Source organism: Falco cherrug, chromosome 12 (assembly GCF_023634085.1).
Source record: "Falco cherrug isolate bFalChe1 chromosome 12, bFalChe1.pri, whole genome shotgun sequence".
Taxonomy (NCBI): Eukaryota; Metazoa; Chordata; class Aves; order Falconiformes; family Falconidae; genus Falco; species Falco cherrug.
The window spans coordinates 32,908,395-32,933,429 of record NC_073708.1 but is presented as its reverse complement, the minus strand read 5'-3'; the positions used below and the strand labels follow the sequence as shown (position 1 = coordinate 32,933,429).

The following is a 25,035-nucleotide window of genomic DNA, read 5'->3' as shown; positions in this document are numbered from 1 at the left end:
TCTTGGTCTCCCCACCTGAAATCATAAAAAAGGGAGACAGCTTAAGTCTGCTGAAAAAAGGACCATACGACCATTATTAGCAGTGACAAAACTAACACAGAGCATCACAGCGAAAGGACTCCCATTTGGAATCACTGCTTTTCTCTGATAAATGAATGCTGTACAAAAAGAGGTTTCAGTGTTGATGAGTTTTAACCTTCCAGGTTGAACGATAAAAACACCCTACAGCCTTTGAATTTTACCCTGCTGTGTGGAGTCTGAAGATCTGACAAATCTGGTTTTCAGAAGAGCCTGTACCTCAGACGCTGACAAAAAGCAAAGGCTTAGTACCTAACCCGCATCTCCCATCGAAAAACCTCTGAACGGCTCAAAATCATTACGTTACTTTTATTAAATGGGATCCAGCACTTCAGTCAGGGCAGAGTCATGCCCATGTGCATGTCAGCAACAAGGGAGCTGAAGCCTCCAGAGCTACGGAGACATCTATTCCCTGCCCACGGACATAAGCATGGTTGGAAGAACCGAGTTTATCTCATCCAAAGAACCCTAAAAATACTGCCCTCTGACAGCAAGAGAATACTCCCAACAATCAAAACCACTTTAAAGACGGCTAACTCAAAAAAGTCATCGATGGTAAGATGATCCAAAGTGATTTTCCTTTGAAAATTGATTACAATGAAGAAACCATGTTAAGAATGTAAGGGCAACACACCAATCAGCTGAAAAATTACTAAAAACAAATGGTTCTAATTCATCAAATCAAGAAGTATAATCCAGATGAAACCCAACAAAACTAACTCAATTTTTCTGCCATAGCTGGGCTTCACTGGAGCACAAAAATCCACAACAGTGAACAAGCATTCCAGCTCTCAGCGATTAAAACAACAGCAAAAAATAATACATACTTCCTAGCTCCTCATCTCTGCCTTGCGTGCCCAGGCATGCATGCACACTCACATCATTAGCTCAGAAACATTATTCAGTTTGCAAAGTGATGCGCTCAGTTGCTAGCGCCTGTCACAATAAAAGCTGCAGGCTTAAATCAGCTTCTCATTTTTTCTAATAAAAAAAACCCTAAAATCTTTAACCAAATGATCACTTTTTTTTCCAACATGTACCCTGCTTTTTTTAACCTGCCCAGAGCTGACTGGCCATGGTGTACTGGTGGGTACACAACCGGTTACAAAGCCTCAAAGGTACAGAAAGAAAGAGGTAACAAATAATGAAAGGACAGAGCATTGAACTATGAAACCATCCTAACATAATTGTTTAAAGCATTTTTAAGGCAAAATGGAAAACTGTGTCCCAAATCAGGCAGATAAAAGTGGCAGGTAGCTGACAGCCCACGCTCAGGTATACCCCTGGGTAGGTACCAAATGTGACAGACATTTCCTGCTCCCACAGAAGTGCTCAAATTCACCCATTTTAATGGAGACTAAAATAAATCTGGATACCTCGAGACTGACATAAAATGCTATTATCCTCGGGTCAATTCTCAAAGCACTCTTCATTGCAAAAACAAAGGGGGTGGAAAAAAAGTCTTGCTTGGCATTCCTCTCGCCTTTTTTCAGATTTCTGTATTTTCTCTTTAATTTTAAGGAACTGAATAATAAAAAATGAGTGCTCGCTCCAAACAATGGAGCCATTAGCTCTAATTTTTTTTTTTTTTTGGCAGCTGGCACGAGGCCAAAGCATTTCAGTTTGCAGACAGGTTGGATGGTAACACCTGTTTCTATTAATGCAGCACCCACGGGTAATGCACTTCAATTGTCACCATCTCCACTGACAACCTTTCATCACAACATCAGTGAGTTTCTCTAATTTTCCCAGAGATATTTTCCTCATTTGCATAGTTCCCTTGAGCTTTTTTTTTAAAAAAAAAAAAAAAAAAAAAAAAAAAAGCTTCATTCCCCTAAAAGCTCCACAGCTCTGAAGTCTTCTCTTTTCAAGGAGCACTGAGGGAAAGCAGAGCTCCAAGGTTAGGTTTTATTTCTGGCTGTATCTTGAAAGCCAAGATATTTTTAATTTTTCAAGACTATATAAAATATGTATCAATGAGGTCAACAGGCACGGATGCCACAATGGACTCACAGCCAGGGGTTCAACACTGCCAGGCTCCTCGAAAAGTATTGTTTACACACTGAAGAGTTTAGTTAGCACTTTCATTTTTCAATCCCCTCCATGAACCAGAAGAACTTGGAACAAAAGTACGTCTCTCCAACACGTACCAGGCACTCCTCTTGCTGTATCACAACTTAACACTACTGTGCATCCACAGATTCCCATTCCAGAAAATTTTTAACATTTATTCCTAACCTGCTTGGCTTTTGAAGAAACCACTCCTTCTGTCCAAACCCAGGAGAGCACAGCAGTCAGCGGGGACGTGGCTTGAGAAAGGAGCTTAGAATCCCCACCAGCACCTTCCCACACCTCTGTTTTTACAGATTCAAACCATTCCTACTCCTCTGAATGACACTGAAAATATACTCTTGGTCATTCAATCAGGATGCAGGAAGCTAGCTACTTTCCAACAGGCATTTCTTCAGAGACCAGCACTCACTCGACACTTTCCACCAGCCAGTACTTTTGGCAAGGCTTCCCAAGACCTACTCCAAGGAAGATGTCAAACATGGCGCACAAGAAAATCTAGAGAAATGGCCATAATTCCTGAAAGTCATTCTGGAAATACGTTAAACACAGAATGCATCACCTTTTATCATGAGGCTCACAATTAATTGACATAAAATTCAGCGCTGTGCAAGCATATCACTTTTCCTAGCCAGGGAGATGTCACGCTTAACAGCAAAATCTAGATTTTTCAGCATGCTAATCTATTTCCCCTCAAAAGGGTTCAACAGCTCTTTGCCCAGTCCAAAAATCAAACAAACAACCCAACCAAAAGCACAGCAAGCCAACATGCCAGCTAGGTCTTAGCACCCTGCACCTCTCTGGCCAAGAGGAGAGTGCTTATGGCAAGCACGGAGCTTTCCCTTACCACTTCTACAAAACCTGAGTGGGCAGAGCAGCACCCAGGGCAGACCCTCAAGACCCTGTTTCTACTAAGAACACTGCTGAGGAGAACAGCATTTGGTTTCTCCGAGGCTGCCATGCTGTTTTTGCAGGAGTCTGGCGCTGGATCGGTGTGACTGTCAAAGCTGTCAGCTGTGGGCAGCGAGCACTGATGTGTGACATGGCGAGGCAGCGGGACAGCAGCCAAAAGCATCCTTCCTCCTGCCACGGAGGAGAATAGTGAGGGCAACGCTTTCTTCTAGCCTGGTGACAGAGGGAGCAAATGCATTTATCTGTCTGGCAGGTACCAGCGCTCCAAAGCCAGACAGGCTTTTGATGGCCTGTGTCCCTCACCAGCACAACTGTTTCTGCAGCAAGCCTATCCTTCCAGGCTGAGGCACAGCTTAGTTTCAGAAAGACATCACATCTTGGTAAAAAAATAAGTAAAAGAAATCAGGTGATGAGGAGTCCTTTCATTAGCGTGACTGCAAAGCAGCTCCTTAAACTCACATATTAATTATTTTTATAACAAGACATTACCTGAAAGAACAGAGGATATCTTGTGCATAGCTGGTGTCTGATGTGACGCTGGCCTTGGCAAGAAATGTGTTGAGAACAGAACACAACAGACAGCTGTGTCCTGTCCCACAGCTTATTAAAAACCCCACAATATATAGAATACAAATCAACTGCCAAAGAGAAACAAGGAAAAACAAGGAATGGCTATGGCTCTGAATGTAATCCCATCACCTGGCAACTGGTAACAGAGGAAGTAAAAATCAAAAACCCAACCAAGAGAGGTCTGGCTCTGCAGCAGGCTTAGAAAAAGTGGTACATTATCTAACGAGTTCCAGGTGGGCTGCATGGAAGTCCTCCACAAACCCAGAAGATGACAGCAGCCCAACAGCATAAGGACCCAGTGAAAGAAACCCATAGAAATAATACAACCCGGGATTTTTATTCGTCTTAGTCTACTGCTCTCCTTGGGCCACAAGGTCAGTTTGCAAAACAGCTATTTGATCTTTAAAGAGAGCTCTCCCAAATGCAGTGAGTGCCTGTGTCCGATTCAGTTTAGTGGGCACAACTTCTATCCTTTCCCATATTTTCAGAAGCAAAGCAGATGTTGGCTATAAACGCTGCTTCCATAATAGTCATCAGGGAAGAACCCTTCACAAGCAAATGAACACGTGCCCTTCACTCATATGCTGCTATATAGTTAAAAGTATCTCAAAAAATGCGTGCCCTGCCAGGGTGAAAAATCCTCAGCAGCTGTATCCCACTTGTGTAAAATTTCTTCTTATTTTAATTCCAATTATTAACAAACACTTCACTGAACTTGCCCAAGTATAACAGTAAAATCAATGTATGAAATAATTTTTGTCCATCAGGAGTCTAAGAGCAATGCAAAGCAAAACTGTGAACAGTGGATCCTTCAGTTTGTAGTCAGACATGGAAAATAAAACAATCCCCAAATTCAAATATAAAGTTCTCTAGCAGATTGACAACAAGTATGTCTAGGTATTCTTTCTACAAAAATAATACTGGAAGTTCCACTTCAGATTAGCTAACAAATAATTTGATTTTTTTTTTTTTAACCATTTCATAGAATCATTTAGGTTGGAAAAGGCCCTTAAAGATCATAGAGTCTTAGCTTTTATAACTCTGAAATATAAGCATTTCTGAAGTTACAATATATTGTATTGCAAGAAGAATGCTTTGAATTACTCCAGAAGACGTTTTGTGGCAGACAGAATATATTCAAACCCAAATCATTAAAGCAACTTTCAGGAATTTTATAAATATATATATATATATATATTTTATTTCTCAAAAAAATACTTTCAGTAACCTGGTTCTATTAGAAACAAAATCGCATACCTGCCAAAAAACAGCATTTTGCCTCACAATTCTGTTCCTGAACGTCTCAACAAACTCCCTTCTATTTCTTAGCAGCTCCTACAAGATTTATAAAAAATGGATTCTCTAGGTTATTCTTGCTGGTTTTATGGATGATGATTATGCTCTGAATGAGCTAGAAGGAAAAGGAATGACAGTCTTCTTGCTCTAAACACAGGAGTTACACAGAGAGAAGGATACACTGAACAAGGAAAAATCTGACGACAAAAGGCGTTATCTCCCTGCTTGTGCATTCACTTCTTCTAAATTAAAATCCTCCCTTGGTCTCTGTCCTTCCCAGCCTTCAAACAGGAGTGAATATTCCCAGGAATATTCCAGCAAGGTGATTTTCAGCTGACATATGCATATTTACAATTTACTATCTCAACTAATTTAATTATTTCCTTTGCTTCTGCTTCTTCCCCCAGGATGCAGGGGCAGCCAGAAATAGCAAAAATTATTATGAATTTCTACCTGCAGAGATGTCGCTGCTGCGCTCCAACTTCTCTAGCAGAGTGTTCAATGCTTCAAGATTTTTCTGCATGAAACTGGTAAATATGCTCTTGCTCAAGACACTGTCACTGTCCTCCGTCCTCCTTGGAGCCCAGTTTATTACTCTCTGTATCGCAGAAACCAGCTGTCTGGCAGGGCGCTGAACACTTGCTGACTTCCTTAAAAATGGCTAATCTAGGTTTTCCCCTAATAAAACTAACTATCTTTCACTTCATTTATATCACTAGTTCACACCACTACATTTTCATATTGTATGCAAGTTCTCTGATACTGAAATAACTTACAGGAAAGGAATCAAAGTTATTTTTGGCAACCACCTTCCAATTTTTAATAACCTTTTCAGGGCCAACAATGTTTTATCTGTTACGTACAACAGTAATCCTGTTATTGTAGACCTTAAAAGTGTAATCCGTCCAACGTCAAAAGGTAAACCACTCCTTGTGTGGCATGAAGAAAGTCAAACGTATTAAATAGTCAGGCCTGAAGGCCAACAGCTGTAGTTTTTCACTTTCTCAACAAACTGAAAGTCATTATTTAAACAGTTTGGTATAAAAAAACCCCACACCCACACCCCGCAACAATCCAGTGGTCTGCCAGAAAAAAATCCTAGCTGACATAAAACTGTAATTAATTGCCTTTGGGTATCAGTTGCTAAGAAAATGTTAATGAATGACAAAAACAGAAATGAGCGACAGGGGATTTAATTTGCTTATATTTGTTTGCATTTGCTCAAGACGATCCTGTTCAATGTACTACTCTTACTCATAAAACTCCGATTATACTGCTTGTGATTCATTAGGCCTAAAAGAACCCAGTTATTAATGAAACAGAAGTGCTCAATTATTCTTCTATCCACTTCATTGTTGAGCTTTTAACCACAGTAATTATGCTTCACTGGGGCCTCGTTTTTCTCCTCTGACAGCTCCAAATTCATCACACTACCTACAGTGTTTAGACAGTTATTTATATCTATTTAGGGTGAATACGTACATCTGCGGCTGGGAAACATGCAGCATCTTTTCCTAAGTGGAACATCGATAGTTGAGACTTCAAAGAAGTTTTAATCCAGTTTCTTGGTTTCCCCAAAACATTTTTGGCTTTCAAAAGCCATCTGATACGTATAATCTAGCCCACACGGCCCCTTTCGTGGTGTGCAGACCACCCAGAAATACTCAAGAAAAACATTACCCCAGTGTGACGTTAAAGCCAGAGAATCCTTCTTTTAAGATATTGGGACAGTTTCAGATTTTAAATTTTAAAGTAGGGCAATCCTTTCACAGTCACTTTGCACACAAGCACCCACATGCACGTGCTTACAGGGATGCCAAAGCCTCCCAAGGGTTGCCAGTGGCCTCCAGCAGCACACTGAGCACAGCACGCATCTCCTCTCCGCACCACTGAACCATCACTGTTGGTGCACGTCTGACCTCGGGCACCACAGAAACCAACTGCCTAGTGTCACCAGCTGCAGTGGTGATGCATCACCTTTGCAAGCAGCAAATTTCTTCTACAGGATCATATTTGAGCATCCAATTATATGTTTTTTATTGACAATATTTCACCAATACGTCAACCAAAAAAGGTACGCCCAAATTAGTAACAGAACACACATCAGAATTGTATAAATTAGTAACAACGATACAAAATGAACTACTCAAATACACAGTCATACCCATCTGGAACTCCAAGGAAAAAAAGGTAGCACTTACACAAAGAGAACAGGATGTTGTTGTACTCTGTTCCATATAACCTCTTCTTAATTACGTGTTCTCCAATTTTTTTGTCAAAAGTTCGTCAAAAAAAAATCAAACTCAAAAGTTCGTCGAACTCAAAAGAGTTTGTCAAAAAAGAAAAATAAATTGGGGAGTTTCTTGAAAGAGAGATTTCAAAAATAAATGAAGGGTTCTACAACATTAACGGCACATCTGCTGCCTCCATGTCATGCCACTCATACACAGGTGACTGCTTCAAAAAATAAAAGAAGAAAAAAATGGGGGGAAAAAAATAAAGCAGAAGGCAACCAAATCCAGGGGACAATAAGGATAATTACTAAAGGTATGGAAAGTCTTCTGTGCAATTCACTTGAGAAGGGAAGTGGGAAAGGTGGCATAATGAAGAGGCAGTGGGATCAAAACCAGCAGAGGGAATGTCCTCCTGGCTTATTTACCCCTCATCATATTTTTTTACTCTTGTATTATGGGTGATGAGCTATCTCAACAGTTATGATAAAAAATCAGAAACATGTTTCTACAGCCAAACAGAGTCAGAAACATGTTTCTACAGCCAAACAGAGTATGCAGGACAAACTCCTGTAAAATAATCAAGCTTCAGGAAAAACTTGCATCAAACATCTTTTAAATAACCAGAACTAGGAAAAACCTCCTGTAAAGCATAACACCTCTTATTACATTTGAGACACTATTATCCGCAGGGTAATAGTGTAAAGTATTGTTAATACCAGAATTAAGGTAATTTACTAGGATTAATGCATTGCTCTGGCTTCCCCTGTTGTTTCCCACTACATCTGCACCTCACCAAACATCTAACAGACACAAGCAGTACCACAGATGAACTCTGCTGGATTTTTCCTAAACACAAACCTTCTCATTTTTATGGTAACATGTATAAGGGATTCACCCTAAAATTTGTATAATGTCAATCTGAGTCTCATTTAAATCCCAGATCATTAATTGCATGCTCTTGTATTTATTAATTTTTTCTGTAATGTTGTTGCGCACTTCAATTACATGCCAGTATGGGACAAGACACCAAAGGCTTCTTTTAGGTTTAACAGAAACCCAGATTCAGTGGAACTTTCCTGAATGATTCTGCTTTCTGCAAATTAATTTAGTTCCTACATTGACCAAAAGCCCATCGAAAGCTACCGTATTTCTTCTGAAATAGAAGAGGAGCTGAGCTATGCTCTCCAACTAAAACTCACCAAAAATTTAAATACAGTGTACAGGATGAGGAAAAGGCTTAACATCGCCTTTGCCTCAGCCTTTATCAGTAAGGCCAGTTGTTCTCCGGGTGCCCAGCCCCCTGAGCTGGAAGACAGGGACAGGGAGCAGAATGAAGCCCCCACAATCCAAGGGGAAATGGCCGGTGACCTGCCACACCACACAGACACACACCAGTCTCTGGGGCCAGACGGGATCCACCCCAGGGTGCTGAGGGAGCTGGCGGCAGCACTCACCGACCCAGCTTCCATCATTTATCAGCAGCCCCAGCTAACTGGGGAGGTCCCAGTTGACTGGAGGACAGCAAATATGATGCTCATCTACACAAAGGGCTGGGAGGAGGATCCAGGGAGCTACAGGCCTGTCAGCCTGACCTCGGTGCCGGGAGGGTTATGGAGCAGATCATCCCGAGTGCCACCCCACGGCACGTACGGAACCACCAGGTGATCAGCCCAGCCAGCGTGGGGTTATGAAGGCAGGTCCTGCCTGACCAACCTGATCTCCTTCTGTGACAAGGTGACCTGCTCAGTGGATGAGGAGAGGCTGTGGATGGTGTCTGCCTGCACTTCAGTAAAGCCCGTGGCACCATTTCCCACCGCATTCTCCTGGAGGAACGGCCCGCTCATGGCTGGGCCGGGGGTGCTCTGCGCCGGGTAACAGCCTGGCTGGGAGGCCGAGCCCAGCCAGTGGCGGCGACTGGAGTGACCGGCCGCCAGCGGGACGTAGCAAGGGGTGTCCCCAGGGTGCGGGCGGGGGGCAGCCCTCTAACACCTTCACCCATGACCGGGGCGAGGGATCGAGCGCACCCTCAGCAGGTTTGCAGGCAGCCCCGAGCTGGGGGGTGCTGATCTGCCGGGGGGTCGGCCGGCTCTGCAGGGGGGTCTGGGCAGGCTGCGTCGAGGGGCCGAGGCCGATCGGACGAGGGTCCCCAGGGCTCAGTGCCGGCCCTGCCCGGGGGTCACACCAGCCCCTGGGGGCAGGGGGCTGGGAGCTGCCCGGCGGGGAAGGGCCGGGGGGGCTGGTCAGCGGCCGCTGGACATGAGCCGGCAGCGTGGCCGGGTGGCCAAGGAGGCCAGCGGCGTCCTGGCTGGTACCAGAAACAGTGTGGCCAGCAGGGCCGGGGCAGTGACGGCCCCCTGCGCTCGGCACTGGTGAGGCTGCACCCCGAACCCGGTGTGCAGGATCGGGCCGCTCGCGGCAAGGGGGACCTGGAGGGGCTGGAGCGTGTCCAGAGCCGGGCAGGGGGCTGGGGAAGGGGCTGGGGCTGTTCATCCCAGAGAAAGGGAGGCTCAGTGGGGACCTTCTCACTCTCCATGACCACCTGAATTAAAGAGGGGTGCAGTGGGGTGGGTCAGTCTCTCCTCCCAGGTAACAAGCAACAGGATGAGAAGCAACGGCTTCAAGCTGCGCCAGGGGAGGTTTAAATTGGATATTGGGAAAAATGTCTTCACCAAAAGGGCTGTTAAGCCCTGGAACAGGTGGTGGAGTCCCCATCCCTGGAGGTATTTAAAGACCTGTAGATGTGGCACTTAGGGACATGGGCTAGTGGTGGGCTTGGCACTGCTGGGCTAACGGTTGGACTCTGTGATCTTACAAGTCTTTTCTGATCTACATGACTCTATGATTCACAATCCCATTTGATCCAGCTTTGCTTTGACTTGGCACAAAAAAGGAAGTCTGGGCATTTTACTATTTACAGTAAACACAACTTAAGTGTTAATTTCTTTGTATTACATGACCAGTTTTCATGCACACGGGCATGCAATGTACTGATACACTCTTGGAAAGCAGCAACTGCAGCTCACGCACAAATCAGGTTACCTGCAAGGCTGAAAAGCAATTCCCTTTTCCCCAGGGAGAGCCGTGCTTTGAGGCACTTCTGGTTTTACTGAACATTAAAACTGGTTTGATGAGGGTCTAGAAAGGTCAGGTTACTCGCTGAAGGTTGTGCAAGTGAGTCTATGTTCAAACTGGAAAGAAAAGCCAGATCTTTGTTCAGATGCCCCAGCGGCCCACACAGCACAGTGGCTGCATCTTCTACCAAAACTCATCACATTTAGCACGGAGGTGCAGTTGTGAGCACACAGAACTGGTACCTTAGTTTCTTAAAAAAGAAAACATGATCTATTTGGTGTTTTAAAACTGATCCAAAATTAGTTTTTGAAATGCATGCATGTATTAAAATGCAAACAGTCCATGTATTGAGATATATCACCTCAATATTAAATTGAAGAATGAAATGTTCAAATGTGTTCCCGTAAGTAAAGCCCACTCAAAATTACAAAAAGCCCTCAACCACAACTGTTATGCATGAGGTTGTAGCTGTCCCATATTTACACAAAGCAATTGATACCATTTCCACATTCAGAAACAGTATTAGTGTTTTTGTTTTGAATTAAATCTATTTTAAAGGAGACACTTCGAACATGAAAACCAGTCAATTAATCAGATACTACATGGGGGCCCCAGCTCTGCCTCTGCTCTTTTGTTTCTAAGGGACAGACCCACACAAAGCAGATGGAAAAGCTTTTCATGGCAATGCAAAACTCTCCAATACATAATCAGCCCATATACCCCATCTCCATTTATATTCTATCCCATTTATTGTTATCTGATGGGCTGGATGCTAGGAAAGTAGCCACAAAAAATCCAAGACAGAACTGTAATTTTTAAGCTGACTCTGCCTTTGTAACGCTGCCAGTGGGCAGCGGAAAGTGGGAAGGGGCTTTTGGACTCACCTGTTGAACTTCACTTTCTCCATTCGATATCTTCTCCATGTACACGAAGGAGTTGAATATCCTCTGGGAAAAAAAAAGAAAAAAAAAAAAGAAAAAAAAAGAAAAAAATCAGAAAGTATACATAAGAGACATTTTGTCATAAATGCCATGTTAAAGCAGCTCCAAAAGGCCATGGGTGAGGAAACTGATGTCAGAAAAGGACCGTTTAACCCAGGGAGTCTCTAATGCCAGGCTTCCCCAAGGGGAATCAGGTTTCTGTATACCTGTTTGTGGGTCTGCATGAAGAGGCTGGTTTTGTTTCGGAAGGCAAAGACATGACAGGGTTTTTCCAAAACACCTGTTAATTTACCAAACTGACATAAAGATGCTATAAAAAAGTATTACACATTAGAAAGTGTACTGCTGTGCAAACTATGACTGATCTCTAGTGCTAAACATTTAACCCAATGTAAGTATTTTAAAAATACTTGTTTCCAACTAACACATGAGAGGCTGTGAACCAGATCTAGACGTATTTGGTATCTGGAAAAGAGAAAAATGAGACCTGCTTTTGAAAACCACCAAATCAAGCTCATTAATGGCAAAGAAAGGACATATCAAAAGATAGAAGTGAGGCCTGCGCTGTGCCCTCAGAAAGCTTCCGGCCTGTTCCCAGAGGGACACAAGTGCCTCCAAAGGCGACAGCCACGCTGCCATCCTTCTTTACTTACAGTGGTTATGTGGAGGAGAAAAACACTCAGCACCTTGTTAATACTCTGCTTCCAGACTGAAAAATAAGATTAGAAGGATTCCAGGTTACACTGATGACATTCCTGGAAAGTTTGTCTGATACACTTAAGTTTCTCTTTCGGGACTTCTCATTTCCAAGGGCAGCTGTCCCCTTAGGGACACTAAGACATCCCCACTGGAAAAGATACAAATGTCCCTAAAATATTCCTTTTCTATGTGTCTTAATGGGAATACACGGTGGCTGCATAACACAACGGAGGTTTCAGAGAACAGTATCATACAAAGCAGCAATAGTGTTGCTATTCATTATCAATAGACATAATGGTAATACATCGAGGTTATTTAGGTCATTATATATTAGAAAACAGAAAAAAGTGCCCATTACTTTAAGAAAGATCTTTAACTTTCTCTTGTCCTGCTCAGGTGCATGCCAATCCCTGCAAGCTTGGGGGTAACTAGAAGGCTGGGAGGGTTTGTAACAAAGTGGCCATTTAGCCACCACGTATCAAATACCCTGCACAAAAGCAAGTTATCCAATATAGAAGCTGAAATAATTTTCCAAGCAGATTCTTATCAAAATGCTTACACTTCCTCGAAAACATGGGTGTTTGCAACACACTGCACTTTTTACAAGAACACAGCCCAAACCCAAGACATGCTGCGATTGCCACCCACAGAAACAGCAGCACGGGGAGCCCATCTGAGCTGTACAAGAGCTGTGCCGGCTGCTCCATGGGAGCGGGTGGTCCAAGAGGGCACTTTAACATGGCACACAGTGCGACATTTATGGGAGCTTCTGTGCATCTTATAGGGAAGAGAGGGAACTGCTAGGAAATACATCTTATGACTTCAAATATACCAGAAATTGGTGACAGAAGCAGAAAGAACACAGAGGGTAAACTCCTTCCCGGACTGTGGAGGAGGCATTACAAAGTTAAAAAAAATTAAAAAATAAAAGTCAATGGGCTTTTTCTCTACCAGCCTCAAGGGGAGCTGGGATTTCACTGATGAAGTAGATTCCACATCTATCACCCTTAAGTCAAACACATGACAATACATGTGTAGGCACAGCTACATCTGGCAAAGGGCAGTGACTCATAAAGACCCTGTTCAGTCCCTCCCCTGATGTGATAGTTGTGAAATTACTACAACTCATGTTTACAGCAACACAATAAGCAAGAGCCAGCTCTCCAAATTATTGACAATAACAACTGCAATTACTAAAGAAGTCCAAATTTCTTCCAAATCCAGTGTAATCGTTGGTCCACAGATCCAAGAGTTACCTTGGTTCAGGTTTAGCCGACTTCCTCCTAGTAAGACTGTATGCAGCCATAACTGGCAAAACCAGCCTGGAAAAACCTTTGGTGCGCTCTGCTCCACTTACAATCATCACTTTCCCTTATCCCTCTCCCTCAAGGACTTCAGGAATTTTAAAAATCTGAACTCTTAATTCTAAAGTACCATTTGGAAGGGCAGCAATAAATCTCCTTGGTTTACAAGTTTCAGAGAGCCAGGGGGGCAGGGGGGTGGGGGGAGGCATCTACTCTTAAAAGCCGCCCATACATTGAGACTTCCTCTTTTTCCAGACCTTTGTTTAAAGTTCTGCTTGGATACTTTAACTACAAACATGTTGGCCTTTTTTTTTTTTTCCTCCCCCTCATGAGATGAAAAGACAATTTAAACATCAGAAGAAAATACATTAAATCATGTCATTTTGATGCAAAATGTTTTAAATGAATTGAATTTTTCTCTCCACGCAGCATTTAGTCTTCAGACATCAAAAGGAGCAAGAAGGAAACAGACTGTCAGCTACCGAGAATGGAGCATTCTGTCCTTAACACAAAGCTGACCCCTTCCCTCCGCCCCTTTAACACGTAGCTGTGTTGACGAACTTTCAAAATAATGCCAGAGAACATTATACAGTGTTATATAAGAGTCACAGTGCCAGCAGTTTACTGGCCACTGGGCTAGGTTATTAACCTATTTTTGCTCAATTTATAATTCAACTGAGTTCTTTAAAATGTTACAGTATCTTCCACTTTTTTTAATTAAAAGCCCTGTGCATGGCAGAGACAGGGTAGCAGGACCCTGTTAGTCAAACTGCCATCACAGACAATGAGCCTAAACCAACAGTAAAAACTAAACAAGGATAGAGAAACAACCCAGGAAAATGCGAGCCATCGCACGTCAAGCTCCCCGAGGCCACACATTAACTGCTCAGCCCCTGCCTGGGTACAGTCCCGTTACTCAGGATACCTGCTCCTCATTCAACAACTCCTATGCAGAATCACACCCAAAGCCAAAAACATCTTCCTGTTGTATTTAACCTAATTTCACTAACTTAAAAAGCGATCTAACTTTAAGTAGAAAAATACAGCTATGTGGCAACCTCCTAATGAAGTTAAGGGAACTTCAGAGACCCAAGAGTAAGTCAGCCCCACAAACTTACAAAAATAGTCTAAATATTTAAAAGAACTTCCCATCGTAGTTTACGCAGTGCATTAGCATCTGTACTTTATTTTTCCCACCCCTCATTGTTTAATTGAATCTGCTTAGCAGATGGCAGCAGGCTAAGTTCATTCCAACAGGAACAATTACACACATGTTTAATGAGATGCTCGCCCAGGATTATTTGCCGTAACCCATCACCACTTGCTCTCACAGCACATGAAGGCTGCAGCTGCTGTGCTGGTTCAGCATCCAGGCTTTCCTCTCACCCAAGCTGGTGCTCCAGCAGACACGGAGATATCTGCATCCCTGCCACCGTTCCCAGTGCCTCCTCATCACACACTGACTCAAGCCCTCAAACAGCATTTTATTTTATTTTTTCCATTTTCCTCCCTCTTTTTCCTATCATCAACTATTTTAAGATTATTATAATCATTATAAATATTCCGCTTCCTGCTGAACATTGGTCAACTATGTGGAAATGATTCATTTTCTCAGAATTGTCAAATTCCTTTAAACCAAACATCTTTAAAAGACAACAGCTTTGTTCTTGTGGCACATGGCAGAGAGCAAAACTTCATGCTCTGCACAACTTATCTTCAGCACTGAGCTGAGAACAGTTGCTTTGCAGTCGTGCTCCAGCCCCACACATGCTGCAACACACCTGTACACAGCACACTTACGTACTCCAATGGCTTGGTTTCATCAAGCAGATTTCCACCAAGAATTTCACTTTTAAAAAAAATAAATTTGAAACAAAAGCAACTTTTGTTTTTCAATCCAAACTCTGAACTGAATTTCATGATTTGATTTAGAAAACAGCATTTGGTGCTGCTGTGGCTTACCCAGCAGGGCAAGCAAACTTTGCTTCAGCTATATCCACCACAAAGCATCAGTTTTCAAACACAACATTGACAAGTAAACAAAATGGAAAATTTCATCAAAACTTAGGAGTTTTGAAACATCTGTATTTTCCATGCTTTGTTCCAAAAGCAAGCTTCAGAAATGACATGAATTCCAGACTTAGCCGGGCCTAAACTAGAAAGTCAGTGAAAGTGTTATTTTCTGTTCAAATTACTCAAACGTTGGAGATGCTCAGAGAGAAGTAACGCTTGGCTGGCTGGCTGTGTCTCTCACCTGCTGCTTTATACTCACATTTAAACTCCGAGGGGCACGCAGGGGCTGAGCACAAAGCCCTGCGCCATCCCTGGGGCCCCTGCGCCTCCGGCAACACCTGAGCCCTGCAGCACGATGCTCGGCACATCACTGGTGCTCCTTCTTAATCCTCCCCTTCCCTTATCGAAGACGGCACTCGCATTTAGCTACGCAAACAGAAAATCACGGCATCTGCAGGGACCACCACAGGATTTCTGGTGATCTGTGACAGCTCCAAGATATGCAGGCTTCCAGAGAGCTGAGCAATGTGTCTCTGTGAGCTGCAGAGAATGCCCACAGCCTGGACAGAGTCCTGAGAAGGCTGGGGTTTGTTTTACAAACACACATTTTCAACACATTAGAGACACTTGCCTTCCCAAGCGCCTTCATTACCCGCCTGGGTCAAAGCACTTGCAAATTCCTAGAAAATATTCCTCTGTGGTATCTGGATATATCCTTTAATGACTTTAACTGCAGCCAAGTGCTTCACGGTGCCACCAGCCTGCCTCACTTACAGCTTTGAATAGCAGGACAAATATTTGATAAGTGAGATAAACTGGGAAGCGATGAGAGGATCCAAGGGCAGGGGTCCTTGGGGCTGGGATGGGGAAGATTTGGGCCACCACTGTCTAATGTTTCCCGCAGGTGGGGTCTGACAGTGATGAATGGGCACGGCACCCAAACCCGCATCTCCGGGTAGGATGGAGTCAGGTTTCCTACCAAGCCAGAGATAAGGGGTAGCTGGGGTTTAGCTTCATGGTGTGCCAAAACAAGGCTTAGGAGACTCTTATTTATAATCTGAAGCTGAAGGCAACTCAGTTTTAAATCTTGGAGATGACTCTAAATGAACCTTAGCATAAAAAGTAAATATTAACTGGCATTGTCCCCTCCATTCCTCAAGATTAAAATAAACTCAGCAGCAATGCAATGCAGTGAGAAAATAACTTCAAAAGCCCCCAGTTTGACTGTCAGCTCTGCATCAAAATAAACAAAAAAAGCCATCACCCCCAAATCTCCAAGGTCCCTGGCCAAATACAAGCACCAACTGCTCCACAAAGCAGTCAACCATTTGCACATCATGTTATTTGCCAGAGATATGAATTCATCTCCCTACTCCCAAAAATAACATTCTTAGAGACAAAGAGAATCAGGAAAAACAAATACAGGATTAGTAAAATATCCACTGAACTGTAAATACGTTGAAGCTGGTTTACCATCTATGCCACAAGACATTTAAAACAAGCAAAAAAACCCCCACAACTTTCAGCAGATTTAGGACATAGACTGCTGTTACCTGTCATATTTGGGAAATGACAATGAAAAAAGCCAACAATATTTAAAAAGTATACAAAACAGCTGTAGCGAAATGCACGTGTGTCAAATATAGGCAGTATTAGCTCAGCAGGGCTGCAATACTTTTTAAACTTCAAGCAGCTACTAACCAGGGTCTGTTTCTTATTTGAAAGGTTAACATTTTAAAAAGTGGTGAGCAAACAAATATATAACAAATCCTTTTTCTGATGAAACTCACCGAGTGAGATTGAAGGAAACCTGCGACTTCTGTCTGGAGTTTATTTTTGCAGTGTCTGAAGCCGTATCACATTATGTTTTGTTACCATTCTCTAAAACCAAGAAACATTAAATAGTGGGGTCCCGTGAGATCAAGGACATGCTTCATGTTTTTTCTTTAACAATTTACAATATACATATAAGAAGCTCATGAAAATTGGAGGAAAACAAAGCGAAAGGGAAACCCGGCCACATGAGAGCAATGATGGCAGCAGCCCAGTATTACAGACCCTATCCAGCCACGGCAACAACACATCTAACAGGAATATCCCAACATGACACTGAAAATACCCTTCTCTTTCTGTGGGTTTCAGAAGAGAAGTTTTCAGGAAGGATGTAACTAATTAATGCTTTTTCATTACACTATTTGTCAAGAGGCAACAGATATCTTTATCAGACAGGTAGACAAAGAGAAACGTGATACAGAGCTCACAAGCTGAGCTCAGGTCGGCGCTTTTGTGGGGGTCTGAGAGCAGGCAGCTTCTCAGAGAGCAGGAACCATGAGCAGCATCTTCAATTACAAACTGAGAAAATGGAAAGACTCATACAGCTTGTGATTCTGTTGTCCTGGCCCAGTTCATCTCCTACCATCCACAATTTGCTTGGAGAAGCTATGTCACTTAACGGGCAAAGCTGGTCTAGGCACAATTATCCAGAGCTCTGTTAAGCCACATCAACATTTGAAAGACTCCTTTGGCAGCTTCATTTAAATCATTTTGCTAATTTTACACATAAAATTTACACAAGATTACTTGGAATGCGGAAGAATTTGTGGGGAAAAAAATCGGTTGTGAGAAGAACCTAAGACTACCTATCAGACATAACTCTTCCATAGGCAAAGTGAACACAGAGCCTCCTGGCATTCAGGATGAAGGGTGCGTGCGTTTGCAGATGTGTATCTCCACATGCTCATACACACACCTTCATGGGTGCATGCATTCCCCAATATCTGAGAAGGTTTTAGGCAGGCAAACATCATCTCTCTTCCCAATTTTTATCTTAATGAAGATCCCTTACCAATTCACTATTTACCAGCTATCATTATCATCTCCCACGTATTGAGTTGGTCAATCACATCTGCTCCCTGCTCTGCGACCAGCACTGGAGCAAAACATTTTGTGCAACACAGAGGACAACAGAAGAACTGGTACTGAGGTTTGATCTTCATTTTGATGGTAGAAAGCATCACAGTTAGCATTTATAATTTATCTACCATCATCAGACTGTGGGAGGTAAAAGCCTTTGGATCATTTCCAGAGTCATATTTGGAAGAGGAGATAGTAAGTAGGTACAGCATTGCTTGCAAAGAGTCGAAGTAGAGCACAATTCTTATAAATGTGTTTCCCTTGAAAACTTCAAGCATTTGCAAAGAGAGAAAACTATGGAAAACTGAGTAACTGCCAAAAATGCAATCAAGAACCAGCAGATTTTTTTGTCTTCTTTTTCAAGGAACCAGAGAAGAGGGAGGAAAAAAGAGTGAGAGGGGAAAATACCCTAAGAAAATTAGTTCCACATGTTAAAAACATCATTCATTTAGCCAATGTAACTTGACTAAGGTTATACTCATGACAATGTATATGGCAGTATTTCAGAAAAAGGAAAGCCATGCTGCCCAACCTTAAAATATAAAGCAGATGGTCTTCTCAATAGGACTGGATTTTTTTTCTTCCTACACTTATTCCTCATTCCAGCCTCTAGGATGTGAAACTTAAAAATATTTATACTTTTTTTTTTCAGGTTGAGAACTTTTTGATTACTGGACCTTTTTCAACTCCCTGTATTTTGTCAGTCCTCTTCCCTTTAAAAAGAACATAAATTTGAGCATTTATCAGGAGTAAAATCAACCTGAAACTTCATTCTATTGGGAAAACTCTGGGTTTCATTTTTCTGGTTTGTTTTCAAGCTCATGTCAAAATGACTAACTAAAAATGGGGAAACATTTAAGCAGCAGACCAATACATGTAAACAGATGCAATCCTATAGCCAGAAGAGCTGGGTATCATTTTAATTACTGTGCTTGTCCAGTTTGGTCATTAATTCAGTATACTGCAAGTATGCAGAAGAAACATGGATCAATTTATGCAACATTCCAGCTAGGATTGTGTAATTTCACAGCAAAGTAAAAAAACTCAAAAAACAAAGGGACATACACACACACACACACTCCCCCTGAAAGCATCTGATTTTGTTTCCTGATCCATTTAACACAATAAAGGCAGAAGCTGTTGGGTTTTGTTTGGAGAAACTGCAGCACAGAATACCAAGGCTGGAGTGAGGTATTAAAGAGATCTACTTGAATCAGGAAAAAAAAAATAATCCAAGAACAACAAGTTTAAGCATGGGAATTTATAGATCATAAATCACAACACTAAACTTCTGTGCATAAAATGAATGAGCTGATGCTAACGTAATTACAGAACTGTTTTCTTTAAATGTCCAAGAGTATCATTTTTCAGGATCTCGCAGCAGGAACCATCAACATGCACACGATAAATACCATAACAGCCTTCCCCTACAACCGCTGCTGCACTGCCCCTTAACAGTAACTGTCTAACACTGCCTGCGCTCAGAAAAACACTAAAAGTTTAGGACTGTAACACATATGCTGCAGTCAGTTCTCAGCTGCTTCCACACAAGGCACTCACACTTTTTTCAAGAGAAAAATAATAGATGACCTGAAAAAGACTGCTTGTGCCTAAGTACCTTCCTGTATGAGTCAGTGTCTGTAATAAAAAGTACAAGAGTACGCTCACTCAGTACTATTATTTGTATTAGTAAGTAGAAGAGTTTTAAGGTCACCTGTTTTACACATTTCATCTGCACTGGTCTTCTTTGAGACAATCCACACCCTTTTTGAGCTGAAGGGAGAGGAAGCACTTCTTTCCACTCCTAACTTAGGAGGTTTAATCTCTCAAATAAATTTTAAAAGTGGTTAAAAAATTAACTCAAGAAGATAACCACTTTGTATTAATTACCTTTAATCATTCTCTCCAACCTGGATGTAAGTCATTTTCAAATAACTGTTACATTTCAAATTGACCCAGGGCTTAAAACTGAGTTAAACTTGACCCCCTCGGGCTGCCCACGCAGAGGTGAGCTCAGGCACACCAACTCTCAGGTTCAAGGCCTCACCAAACCCAGCCGAGTGCTTTGAGACCTGCACACCCGATGAAGGTGCATGGCCCGCAGCAGTGGTGCCCGCAGCAGGCGATACCTCCGGCTGCTGAGCTGCGCGGGTTCAATCATTTTCCCCTTTTCACACGGCTGGTTTTGGCATGCCAGCTCATACAGGTGCTGCAGCAAGAAAATCGAGCTCTTGACAGAGATTTACAGGATGGCATATATATTAAAAAAATCCTCCAGTTTAATGTCAGCGTATTTTATGAGTTAAAAAAGAGTAATTGCTACACATACTGGGGTTATACCCCACCTGCAGATGTAGCCTCCCAAAACACTTCTCCAACCAAACCTGGTTTACACAGCGACTGAGGGAGCCAAAGGAGTACAGATGGGGAAAGGATCCATGTTTGCCTACGAACAGTAAATGGAAATGGCACCCATGGCAGCCGCAGCCGCCAGAGTGCACCTGCGGGAAGAGGCTCTCACAGCAGCACGTTACCACGGAATGCCATATGCTCCTGGCAGAGCTGCCCAGGCACTTGGGGAGTCCCATCCTTGGAGGTATCCAAACCCAACAGGACAGGCACCCCAGCCAAGAGGGGCACAAGGACCTCAGGGGGTCCCATCCCACCTCATCTGCTCTCCAGTTCTCCGAAGACATGGTGCCAGTCCCAGAGCTGTGACCCCCATACGTGGGTCAATCACCCAATGCCTACAAAAGCAGAGAAGAGTATAATTTGTACGCTTACTGACCTTGAAATTTGAAATCCCCTGGTACTCTCTGTGAGCTTTAGGCAACAACATTTCACTATACTTCGGTGCTAATGAAAAGTGAATTACCCATCAACCAGCATTGGAAATAGGATATTCCTCCTCTGGCTTCCAAAACAGGGGTGGAATGAACTCAGGGAGCAAGCACATTAATGGACTAATTATCAGGCAAGTTCTCCCCATTATGTTTCATGAGCCAGAAGATCACCTGACACTGCCAGCAAGATTAAACACACCTACAAGAGAAGTGCGTCCAGTATCCCGGACCCCCAAACACAACGTACAGATGCAAAGTAGTAAATAATTGCTAGGTCAGTAAAGCAAAGAAGGTAATCTCTAGAAGAAACTGCTAAACCCCTTCTCCAAGTGAATTGCTAGCGCTCAATCAAGGTCAGCGATAACCCCCATGTTCTGCAGGGCACCAGCCAGAGGGGCAGAGCTGGCCCATGGCATCCAGCAACCCACCTTCAGCTGGCCGCTGCTGAACAGAGGTCAATTAGTCCCTAGGACTATTTTTCCCCTCATTCTTTCAGAGAGTTTGGCCCAGCATGCGTCACCCCTTCATGAAACAAAACGTCACGGGAACGCTCAATGGGAGCTGGCTGATTAACCATTCTTCCTCGGGTTTAACTTGTTATCTCAGGACACCGAAGGAGGTAGAGCAACCCACAGAAAACAAATGTAATCTTCTGGAAAGAACCGAGCCATTAGATGTTATCGGTTCGCAAATAAAAATTAAAGATTGAGACTAAGGGGAGGCTCATGAATTGAATTCCAGCAGCACTTCAAAGCAATTTGTGCATGAACGCAAGCATTTATTCTTCTAATTAAAAGAATAAAAGCAAGCAAAATAGCAAGACATCATTTACATGAAAGGGGGGGGGGAAGGCAAAATCCCCCCACAATCAAAACTCTAACAAAACCCTCAGTGTTAATCAAAAGCAGAGTAGAGTCCAACCCAGAAAAGGGAGAGAAAACTCCCAATTTAATGAGGGAAGGCGCTGAAGAAAAGCAAAACTCGCCTCAGCGTTTTCTGTAGCACTCTGGCCAAGCCATCCCATGAGAATTTCCACATCCACCCTTTGGGAGCAAAAAATTATCAGATGTTTTGCACAGAAGAGTCCTCTATCTTGCTCCCTCATTGTTTTACAAACTGAAGAGGCTGGAAGCCAGGGTGGGGCTCCAGTGTCCTTGACTGTGGGTCCCAGAAGATGGGATGGTTCCAAGGCAGCTGCTGAGATGGAGAAGGCTTGGGCCAGCGAGACCTGCCACAGGCCAAGGTGTGCTTGGGACCAAGCGAAAGAGCTTTTTCATATTTCCCTTTTCAGTGGTCTCACTTTGTTTTAACAAAGAAAGCCATCCTAATAAAAAACAAGAGAGATGGCTCTCTGGCATACCTCCCTGCTCCATGTCTATACCAGGTCTCCTCAGTAGAGACATCCTACATATCAACTATGTCCCCATTTCTCCACACGAAGAACACTAGACAGTTCACGTTCACCTAACACTAGCAGCGTTCAGGCAGGGGCTATTCAGCTATGCGCAGTAATTTCAGTTAAACAGAGTCCATGATTTGACACTCAAGTCCAAATTTTTGTAGATAATATATTGGTCTCCAAGACTCCCTGACAAGTGTTGTCATTATTCGGGGAGTCACTTAACCAGGGCTCCAAAACATAAAAACAACCACAGCGCTGCTTGTTTCTCTTGCCACAACAGCAACTGTAGCATAAGTCATATTTCAAGAAAAGAAGCCTAAATAGCATAAAAGGCTTATGAAAAAAACAGAACACAAAACAGAATTTCTAATCTGCTACTCTAATTATTTGAATATTGGCAAACCAGTATTTATTATCGTAACCGTAACAAATACACACCTTGAAAACAATAGTGTCATTCACTATTGTTAAATGAACAGCCTACACTATTTCCTAATTTAAAATAATTATTTCAGCCTTCTAAAAACTAGTTTTGCTAAAATTATTAGAAATCTATTTACCTTTTACTTAGCAATAAGAAATTACTGACCCTCAGTTTAAAAATCAGCATATGCACTCTTCTGATGAGCTGATGATTAGCCATAGTGAGATGAACATCACTGGAATGTGCTTGAAAATGGATGCTACAAATTAGCAGTTGAAATCTGTAAGAATTCCAGCCCCCCGCCCCCCCCCCCAAAAAAAAAAAATCTCTAAAGGCATTTCACCTGTCCGAAGACAACACCTCAGATTACAGTGCAGGACTTCTTCAGTTTCCACACAGGCACCTTTTCCTTAGCCAGTGGAAGAGCTTTTTGCAGCTATTTCAGTGTATGGGATACCCTTCGCCATGTGGCCAGATTCCTGTGGTTTCACATTAAAGCCATACATCCTCAGAGACACTGCAGGAAGAATTTTCTGCTGGGGGTGTCCCAGATCTGTCACTGTTTACCCTGGAGTTTTCAGGACAGAAACACACTACTTCCCTGCACTACTACAAGCTTTTGTAAGCTGTTATTTTTCAGAAGCCTTTGCAAAATACACTTACTAAAGGATAATGAAGGCTGATCATTTGATGAGAGCACCAAATACATGCACACAAAACAGTGAATAAAAGTATTATACAAATACACAAATCAGATATATATTTCTCAGTGTGGTGGTTCCTCTTCGCTCAGTGAAGAGAGAATTCTTTTTAAAGAAGATGTATAAAGACTAATTTTTGTAATTTATACTTGAGTTTGCAGACACACATGGTGTAGATTGAGTAGCATCACCTGTTCTCCATTTCCTGAGTTCCTCTTCTAATCTTCAAGGTATGACCATATTCAATAACCATGTTCCTTTGACCCTTTGAAAATACTCCTATTTCTTACTCAAGTTCAACTTATTTGTGAAAACACTGAGAAAAGGAGCAAGGACCCTGCAAGTTGCAAAGGGTTTTGTTGGTTGGGTTTTTTTTTAAGGGATTACCAAATGAGAAGAAAGCATGTTCTTTTTCTAAGACGACCCGGAATCCTTGAACTGAATATTCACTGGCTTCTGCAGGTTACTAAAAAACAAGTAAGACAACACTGGATTTAATCAGTTCAGTGTGGACTGACCCAGGTGCCAGCACAACTCGACTCACGGGGACAGAAGACCCAACAAGGCTCCAGAAGATGCTGTGCAGGAGGCACCCACATCCCCTTTCCACCACCACGTTGCCCCACGCCACCGCTCTGCAGACAAATATCCTTAACACTAGACTTAATCATTTGTCAAAACATGTAAATGTATCACCCACCTTTCAAGGGGACTCCGCTCAATAACCTGCTGCAAGGAGTGACCTTTTATAAGGTTTGGGCAGTAAAGATGGAAAAGCACACAGTTAAAGAGCCAAAACCTTCCAGCACCTTCCAACGCAGACCGCTAATGATACCACAAGCATCGTTACTGTACCTAGTCATGAAAGGATGAGTCCGTGATCCTCATCTGCACTATCCTTTTACACTCCCAGAGATGCAGGCAAACATGCACCCCATAGACCTCTTTAACCTAGTTAGCCTCAACTGCCAGGATCGTACGGCCATTCCACACTAGTTACGGTAGAAGTTTATTTCTGGACGTTTAGAAAAAGTTCAAGTTTTTAAGGGAATGTATCAGTATGCAAACTTGTCATATGGCTATTACCCAAGCCCCCAGCTCTCATTAGAAAAACTGCATATTTCTAAACAGACTGGTCCTTTAATGTGGCCACTACTACTGAAAAATATAGGAAGACATGCAAGAAACATCACAGTGCAAAAGCTGCAAAGCAAAGCAAAGAGGAAAGAAGAAAAAGAAAATGGCTTTCAGGATGTTCAGAAACAGTCGAGATTGATTTTATTTTTTTTTTAAGACAGGTTTTTACTCTATTTTGACTTTGGTTTACCCCCAATGCAAGCTTCCAAGCCCAGAGAAGAGAGCAGACAGTACTGAGAACAGCACTAGCCCAGCTGTAGAGGACAGAATTAAAATCTCAAATTGCCTGACATCAGATTTATGTTTTGTAACCTAAAACACACAAGATAGTTGCTACAAACCTACAAGCACAGTCCTGGGACCCTGCACATCCACACAATCTCATAATTTATGTTCAACATAGCACAACACCATGAAGACAGGAGG

The 25,035-nt window shown here is 42.7% G+C and overlaps 1 protein-coding gene across 2 annotated transcripts in view; it reads right to left on the bottom strand.

Moving 5' to 3' along the window:
- The window catches only part of CACHD1 (cache domain containing 1), a 113,140-nt gene that overhangs the window by 63,523 nt on the left and 24,582 nt on the right, over positions 1-25,035 (bottom strand). For both annotated transcript variants that reach the window (XM_055724520.1, XM_055724521.1), the window contains exon 2: positions 11,117-11,179. In XM_055724520.1, the coding sequence (XP_055580495.1) occupies positions 11,117-11,179 (63 nt within the window). The remainder of the gene's footprint in view (positions 1-11,116; positions 11,180-25,035) is intronic.